The sequence below is a fragment of the Salvia splendens genome, chromosome 15, assembly GCF_004379255.2.
Source record: "Salvia splendens isolate huo1 chromosome 15, SspV2, whole genome shotgun sequence".
NCBI lineage: Eukaryota > Viridiplantae > Streptophyta > Magnoliopsida > Lamiales > Lamiaceae > Salvia > Salvia splendens.
In genome coordinates this window covers 25048991-25058252 of record NC_056046.1, presented here as the reverse complement: position 1 = coordinate 25058252, position 9262 = coordinate 25048991, and the positions used below count along the sequence as shown (strand labels likewise).

General features: G+C 41.8%; 1 protein-coding gene across 1 annotated transcript; it reads right to left on the bottom strand.

Moving 5' to 3' along the window:
• Positions 1–7546: 7546 nt before the first annotated feature.
• On the bottom strand, positions 7547–8658 carry LOC121767662 (thiosulfate sulfurtransferase 18-like). The gene is made up of 6 exons (XM_042163993.1): positions 8521–8658; positions 8350–8430; positions 8174–8247; positions 8013–8083; positions 7887–7940; positions 7547–7758 (listed from the first exon to the last, which is right to left on the bottom strand). Exons 1-6 carry the CDS (start codon positions 8538–8540, stop codon positions 7666–7668), a joined length of 393 nt encoding a protein of 130 aa, XP_042019927.1. The 5' UTR covers positions 8541–8658; the 3' UTR covers positions 7547–7665.
• Between the last annotated feature and the right edge of the window lie 604 nt (positions 8659–9262).

Here is a 9262-nt window from a genome sequence, read left to right as displayed (position 1 = left end):
CTGGAGGTACTTCACTGGAAGCGGCTATACTCTTCGGCTTTAAATGAAGCTGAGAAAAAAGCTATAGATGACCAGATGAAGTATGATGAACTCTTGGCTCGTTTAGTGGAGCTGGAGTCCAACAATAAGGACTTAGAGTGCATAAAGACAGATCTGGAGGCCGAGCTGAATATTGTCATCGCTGAGAGGACTGCATATGAAAATTTCATCTGCGGGCGCAGGGGAATGACTATATCTGAAGTTCAGAATCAAGTTGATGAACTGTGGGAGGAGCTTCATGTACTCCGGAGGAACAATGTGCTGGAGAGCTCGGCTTGCCAACAAGTTGTGAAATCATTGCGGCGCTTGGCTTCTCTGTACGACATCATTCTTTCCCGGCGTCCCTCAATCGAGAGATTCCTTAGCCGTTTCCCGCTAACAGATGCTCGCACTCCAACTCAAACCTCTAATCCACTTACTCAAATTTCTACTCCAAATCAGCAACGGACTCAGGAGCAACCGGAAACGTCAAGACAAGAACGCCCTGAAGTTCGTAGAGGAGTTGCGAATATGAGTGAGCAAGATCAGCGAATGCTTCGTGAAGAGACTCTTCGCCGCCGAGGTGCTAGAACTTCCCGGACTCAGGGAAGAGGCGGTAGGTCGATCAGAGCATCTCGCCCACCTACTTATTCTTCATCTGCTCGGAACGCCCGAACTCAGCATCATGAGGATTTTTTGGATAGGTGGCTCAACTTTAGCAATCGTAGACAGTAGAATAGTCCTTTGTAATGGTGTAACGCATTCTCGTAGGGCAGCGGAATTGTATGCCCAACAAGACTTAGTAAATGAAATTTTTTCATTTCGCTTCTATCACTGCGTATTTACAGTTCAGCGATTTTTTATTTCATTTATTGTACTCGTCCTCGGTCTTATGAAGTAAACTCTTCTTTGACCGGACTGAGTTAGTGTCCTTATTTGGCGAGTTTTATCGCTTGGATTGGACTTTCCCTGTACTCGTCCTCGGTCTTATGAAGTAAACTCTTCTTTGACCGGACATAGTTTGTGTCCTTATTTGGCGAGTTTTATCGCTTGGATTGGACTTTCCCTAGTTAACCGAAGTGGTTTTCGGCTTATTGCAGTTCGTTTCAGACGAATTGCTTGTTTCTTAAGCTGAATTGTGGAGTCTTGTATCTTCCTTAGAAGCTTGGACTCACAATTGTCTTTAATAATTGATCTAAAAAGGGGATCAGCCTTTAAAGAACAATATACCTCAGTAACATTTATAAGAGACAAAACGCACATAGAGAGATAAAACGCACATAGAGAGACAAAACGCACATAGAGAGACAAATAAAAAGGACGAAAAAGATTTTAATCTTTTAAAAAACGACAAGTATAAAGAACAATACAAATATGAAAGCACATACCCCTAGGACCGAACTAGACACAAGACTGACCGGACCTTGTCTCTTACAAATAGAACTTCTTGAGGTTGGAAATATGCCATGTTCAGGGTACTTGTTCTCCTGACATGTGGGTTAATTTATAAGACCCTTTTCCCAGGACTTCTGACACCCGATACGGACCTTCCCATGTGGGTTCAAGTTTGCCCAGCTTTTCTGCTCGGCTTACTTCATTGTTTCTCAATACGAGATCTCCCACTTGAAACTGCAGCTTTTTCACCCTTTGGTTATAATACCGGGTTACTTGCTCCTTGTACTTGGCTTCTTTTATGAAGGCCAATTCTCTTCTTTCTTCGGCAAGATCTAGTTCGGCTCTCAGTCCGTCGTCATTCAGTTCTGTTGAGAAATGAAGGGTTCGGGGGCTGGGTATGCCGATCTCAACCGGAATTACGGCTTCAGTGCCGTACACTAGACTGTACGGAGTTTCACCGTTGGAGGTTTTTGGTGTAGTTCGGTAAGACCATAGGACTTGAGGAAGATTTTCTACCCATTGTCCTTTGGCTTGTTCTAACCGAGCTTTTAATCCTTTCACCAAAGTACGGTTTGTTACTTCCGTTTGTCCGTTTGCTTGTGGGTGAGAGACCGAAGTGAACCGCTGTTGAATATTCAACTCTTGGCACCAATTCTTGAATGTTTTGTCAGTAAACTGAGTCCCATTATCTGAAATGAGGATATGGGGTATGCCAAATCGGCAAACTATGTTCTTCCAGACAAAATCTAATGCCTTTGAGCTTGTTATCGTAGCTAATGGCTCAGCCTCCACCCACTTCGTGAAGTAATCCACGGCAACGATCAAGAATTTCATTTGCCGGGGAGCTTGTGGTAGTGGTCCTACTATGTCTATGCCCCATTGCATAAAAGGCCAAGGGCTTTGCATAGCACATAGATCAGTCTGCGGCATCCTTGGGATATTTGCATGGATTTGGCATTTCGTACATTTCTTAACTAGCTGTACTGCTTCTTGTACCAAAGTTGGCCAATAATATCCCCATCTCAGAACTTTTTTAGCTAATGCTCTAGCTCCGATGTGGCTACCGCAAGATCCTTCATGAACTTCTCTAAGGATGTAATCCGTCTCTTCTGGTCCTACACATCGCAATAACGGTTGAAGGTAGGACTTTCTATATAGGACTCCTTCATGAAGTTCATACCGACGTGCTCGGCATGTGATTTTCCTTGCTTCTCTCTTATCCTCGGGCAGTTGTCCTTGATCTAGATACTTTAATATTGGCGTCATCCAGTTTGGTGAACTGGTTACTGAGTGTACTTCAGCTTCATCAATGCTTCTGTGCGGTAATTCCTCCACCTTTGAGCTCGGATATGAGGCCAACTTACTTAAAGTATCTGCTCGGCTATTTCCCGCTCTGGGAATGTGGATTATCCGAAAATAAGAGAAATTTCGGCTAATACTTTGCGCTTTGTCCAAGTATTTTTTCATCCTTTCACCACGGGCTTCACTTGTACCCAGCATGTGATTCACTATGACTTGTGAATCACAATGAATTTTGAGAGATTTGACAAGTAGATGTTGCGCTAACTGAAGTCCGGCAAGAAGGGCTTCGTATTCGGCTTCGTTATTAGTGGTTGGGAATAAGAACCGAAGTGAATAAGTTACTTCGTGTCCGTCGGGAGCGATAAGTAGAATACCAGCTCCACTTCCTGTCTTATTCGAAGCTCCATCTACGAATCCAATCCAACAGTCTGGCGGCTCTACTTCGGGTTTCTGGGGCTGTGTTAGTTCATCATTGGTAGGATTTTTCTGTTCGGCAATAATAGGGATTGCCTGATCGAACTTTGCCTCTACAAGAAAATCTGCCAAGGCTTGTCCCTTGATGGCTTTCCGAGGTAGATATTCTATTGAATGTTCTCCCAACTCTATAGCCCACTTGGCAATTCTGCCTGATGCTTCGGGCTTAGTCAAAACTTGCCGAAGTGGAAGATCGGTTAAGACGCATACTTTGTGAGCATAGAAATATGGCCGCAGTCTCCTTGCTGCATTTACTAATGCCAGAGCAATTTTTTCCAGAGGTTGATACCTTGTTTCGGGACCTCTTAATGCTCGGCTTGTAAAGTAGATAGGACGCTGCTTTAGGCCTTCTTCTCGCACAAGCACCGCGCTAATGGTTTGATCTGATGCTGCTAAATATAAGAATATCACTTCGGCATCTGTTGGAGCAGAGAGAATAGGAAGTTCGGTTAAATAACATTTGAGTTCGTCAAAAGCCTTCTTCTGTTCGGCTCCCCACTCAAACTTTGGTGCCTTCTTCAAAACATTGAAGAACGGCATTTGCTTCTCGGCTGCTTGGGAAAGGAATCTATTCAGTGCGGCTAGACATCCAGTTAGCCTTTGCACATCATGTATTGACTTCGGCATTACCATGTTCTGAACAACTTGAACCTTTAGGGGATTTGCCTTGAGTCCTTCCTTAGAAACCCAACAACCCACAAATTTTCCCGAATCTACCAAAAAGGTACATTTTTGGGGATTGAGTTTGAGGTTGGCTTTTTTGAGCACGTCGAGAGTGGATTTGAGATTGTTTTCGTACTCCGAAGTGCTTCTGCTTTTAACAACTATGTCGTCAACATATACTTCAACCTCTTTTCCGATCAGGTGCCGAAATAGCTTATCTACCATCCTTTGATATGTGGCTCCGGCATTCTTTAAACCAAATGGCATCTTTTTATAAGCAAAAATACCGAAGTCAGTAATGAAAGCCGTTTTTGAAGCATCATTCTCATCCATTAAAACTTGGTGGTATCCTTTATACAAATCAAGAAAACAGAAAATTTCGAAGCCTATCAAAGCTTCTACTTTTTTATCTATGTTGGGAAGGGGGTAGCAATCTTTAGGACAGTGCTTATTTAGATCTGTAAAATCTATGCACATCCGCCATCCTCCTTCTTTTTTCTTGATCATCACAGGATTGGCCACCCAAGAAGGATATTTTACTTCAAATAATACATCCGCTTTCAGTAATTGCCGGACTTCGTCATGGATGACTTGATTTCTTTCTGCCGCAAAGAGTCTTTGCTTCTGTTTTATAGGCCGGACTGAAGGATCAATATTTAACCGATGTGTAATTACCTCGGGAGACACTCCAGTCATGTCCAACGGAGACCACGCAAAGACATCTTTGTACTCTTTAAGGAGCTGGATGGTCTTTTCCCGGAGTAGAGGTGTTCCCGCGAAACCGATCTTGACCGTTCTGGATGGATCATCTTCGTATAACTGAACTTTCATCGAGTTCGGCTCCGGTGTGACTTCGTTCATTTCGCCTGCCTCTGACTCCGGCTGCTGTGATTGCTATGCTTGATGGTGCCGATCTGATTGTTCGGCACTTTTAAGCGCAATCTGCAGACATTCTTTTGCTCTCTTTTGATCACCTCGGATGACTGCTATCCCTCCTTTAGTGGGGATCTTGATTGTGAGGTGATAAGTAGAGCAAATGGCCCGAACTGTGTTGAGCCAGTCTCTTCCCAGTATAATGTTATACGGGGATCGAGCTTTTACCACAAAAAACTCGATCACCGTACTGGAGCTAGTAGGCGCTCTTCCTACCGTAATCGGAAGGCTGATAATACCTTCAGGGCGGGTGTCCTCCTGGGCGAAACTTTTCAGAGGAATTGGGGCCGGACTGAGCCGAGCTGGATCCACTTCCAGTTTATCAAAACATTCTTTAAAAAGAATGCTAACCGACGCCCCTGTATCCACAAACACTCTGTGGATCAGTTTGTTTGCCACTCCAGCTTGAATGACAATAGCGTCTTGATGAGGAGAAATGGCCGGGACGGGATCTGCATCTGAAAATGTAATTACTTCCTCCTTCTTCAGCCTTTTATGTGTTGGCTCCTCTCGATTGAAGCCTCTGCGCTCTGATTTTAGAGACGATTTAGTCTTCCCGGCTGGGAGAGCGTCAATAGTCTGGATCACTCCATCATATTGCGGCTCGTCATCGTCTTCGGGATCCTGTTGCCTTTTAGGATCCTGAGGAGCGCAGTTCGCACTTCTCTGTTTCTTATTCTTTTTCGGCGGCTTGCTTTGGTATTTTTTTAACGTCCCTGCTTTCACAAGAACATCAATATCTGCTGCCAAATTTCGGCACTCCTCGGTATCGTGACCGTGGTCTTGATGGAAGGAGCAATATTTATCCTGACTTCGGCGCGTGGCCGATTTCGTCATCGACTTTGGTTTTTCGAACATATCAGAATGCAGTTCGAAAATTTCTGCTCTCGACTTGTTCAATGGTGCGAACAGAGCGGGTGGTTTCTCAGGATTGAGACGTGGTCCCAATCTGTCTTGTACCGGTGCCCTTTGAATTCTTTCAAAAGGAGTTCGGCGAGGATGTCCCTGATCGCTATGATCGGGCTTCCTCTTGTCTCCTCTGGAAGAGCTGTCTAAAGACCGTTTTCGACGGTCTGCCTCATCAGCCCGAGAAAACTGGTCCGCAATGTCCCACATCTCTTGAGCTGTTTGCGGACTGCATTCAACGAGCTTTCTGTAGAGAGCTCCTGGCAGAATTCCATTTTGGAATGCCGAAATGACAAGTAGATCATTGAGATCATCTACTTGTAGGCATTCCTTGTGGAATCTTGTCATGAAGTCGCTAATCTTTTCATCGCGACCTTGACGTATAGAAAGCAGCTGAGCCGAAGTGATTCGGGTTTCCGCTTTCTGGAAGAACCTCCTATGAAAAGCATCCATTAGATCTCTGTAAGATCTAATGCTGCCTTGAGGGAGGCTATCAAACCACCTTCTTGCGTTCCCGATGAGCAGCTCGGGAAACAGCTTACACATATGAACCTCATTGAGACCTTGGTTCGCCATATTATACTGATAGCGTCCCAGGAAATCATGAGGATCCACTAACCCGTCATAAGTCACTGACGGAGTTCGGTAATTTTGTGGCAACGGAGTTCTGGTGATATCATCCGAAAACGGAGTCTTCAGCGCTCCATACATAGCGAATCCGACATCTCTACGGTATGGTGGAGATGGAGTTCTCCTGTGATTTCGGTAACAAGGAGGAGAAGGAACATATCGGTGGTGAGGATTCTTTCTCCTGGAAGATACGACACTACTGCGGTAGTGACTTTCATGTCTGGAGGGGGAGGGAGAATCCGCCGTTTTCTTCTCCGGCTTCTGGCTCTTTTGCAGGAATGTTAAGAACTCATCCTGCTTCTCAGCCAAGAACAACTTGACAGCCTCATTCAAAGCGAGCTGCTGGGGAGGCTCGGTGCGATGACTTTTTGAGTGGTTTGTTCTTTCACCGTGAGAACTGGAGGCAGATTTCTCCCGAGGCTGTTTTCCAGACCTACGGGCTGGACTAGCTTCCTCACGTTCATCACGGACGGAAGTATGGGTATTGTGTGATCTGGTACGCATTTTTTGGTGGAAAAGGATCAAAAACTCGCTTTTATCACAGTTTTGGTTTTCTGTTTCCCACAGACGGCGCCATTGATGATTTGGCGAATTTTTGATGGGAATAAATGCAAGTAATAAACGATCACAACACGGAAAATTACGTGGTTCGATTTACTGAGATAAATCTACGTCCACGGGAAGAAGAGAGGGCAAATTTGTATTGCTTGGTCTCGCTTACAGATTACAATACTGATTTGCTATAAGATTCAGGATCTAGAGAGCTTAACCCTGGTCTATCTGATCTAAGTTCTATTTATACATTCAAACTAAGATCGTGGTTTGCAGCCCTGGTAGTGGGGTTGATAACTGCTTAATACCACTAAATAGTTCGTGGGTGTAATGGAGGTCGTGGAGATCCTGCATGGGTCCACTATCTCCTTGTTCGGTCGAATACTGAGACCGAACTGCTGAACTTTGCCGATCAGCTTTTGCCGATCTGAGAGTTGAGCTCGATTGGTCGGCTTTTACCGAGCTATAGGTTGTGACCGAACTCTTTGGTTGTGCCGAACTGATACTACCGAGCTATAGGCTGTGACCGAACTCTTTGGTTGTGCCGAACTGATACTCTTTCTTGGGTTTTGGGCTGATGGGCCGTCACTGCTATCGGGCTCGCAATTATTGTTTAGTTGTTTAGTTCGTATCCCATCATAATACTTACTAAATCATACAGACACACGCTTCATTAGCTTATCGAACAATAGCATTTCTTTCACTGAAATATTATATTACTACATTTCAATATAATGTATCCATTTCTTATTGTAGGTGCAGCAATAAACGGACACTAAATACTTATTCAAATCATATTTTCACATCATCTGACTTCTTAACTGCAAATCCATTTCCGACCCAGGCAATGTATCCACCACCCATGTTGAGCACATGCTTGAATTCCTGTGATATATAAATAAAATTTTAAAAAAAAAACGCTACATTGATTGAACAAAAATACTTTGATAGATGTATTTAAACAAAAATTCGAAGAAAAAAAAATTACAAGAAAAAGGATTAATTAAACTTACTGCATCAAGAAGATCTGTAGTTGCATACACAGACCTAACCCCACTTTGGCAACCCTGTATTTGTTAAAAATGTAATAAGATAAAAATAATAACACCATAAAGAATTAAATTTACTAATTGATATACCACAACAAGATTTTCTTCCTTTCCCAAAATTGCCATAACCTGTTCCAGGAACTTGGGATTTTTGACCCTGCCTGATCAAAATATTAAATGAGATTAAAAAAATCAAGATAACTTAAATTGGATTATAATTTATTTAATACAATTTGAAAAAATATGTCCACCTTCTGGAGTAGTAAACATATATGGAATGTTCAAAGCATTCTCCAGATGACCTTTCTTGAATTCTTCTTCAGTCCTAGTATATAAAAATTCAAATCAAAACAACAAATTTAAATTTAATCAAAATGTGACTGAATTTCATGATTATTTTGTAGTTGATCATAATTTAATTTCTTACCTAACATCAAGATAGCAGTGGCCAAGAGTGAGCAAATCTTTGGTTGCCTGAATATCCACAGTGATAACTTCAGTTCCAACGCTGACAAAAAAAACACATACACGCACTGCAAGGTGAGGAGACACACAGTAGAAAACTTATTTGTTTATCTATTTGTATGCATATAAGCACCTTTTCTTCATGATATCCATGAAAATGTAAGAAGGTATTTGAAATTTGCAGTGGATATAGATATTTTTGTTGCGTTTTATAAACTACTATAGGATGTTAATTATAATAGTGGGAAATTGGAGTGTGACTCTACCTTTCACTTAATTAATTAGTGAGAGATGAATTAGATGCCATATATGTATGCCAACCTGTTAAGTACTAATTTAATAGTACAACATTATTTGTTTTATTAGAACTGGATATGAGTGAATGATGGGGGATTATATGTACAGATTCAACACCTCAATTATTGGAACTGTTAATTTAAGGCAAAAAATTTATGCTTATTAAATTATTTTTATTTTTTTACCCATTGAAGTTAATAGATAATATATGTCGAATTGAGTAATTATGCAGTCACTGATAATATTATAGATTTAATATTATTGCCTGGTTATGATAAGTTCACTAAACAAATGAATACGAGCTATTCAATCGCAATGATCAAATGCATCATTGGTTAAATGTGGAATTTATTACTCTGTGCCCATAATTTTCAATAAAAACGTAAGGACAAAATGGTATGAATCATATCAGACTCAGAGAAAAAATTGAGATAAGAATGTCATAACACTTTATGTGAGTGATATTTGAGCCAACAATAACAACACATAAAAAGAAAGAAGAATACCATATAAATTGAATTCTTTAACAAATTATAGGTACATTCATGAATTCAGTTGTTTGTATTCGTCACATCTTG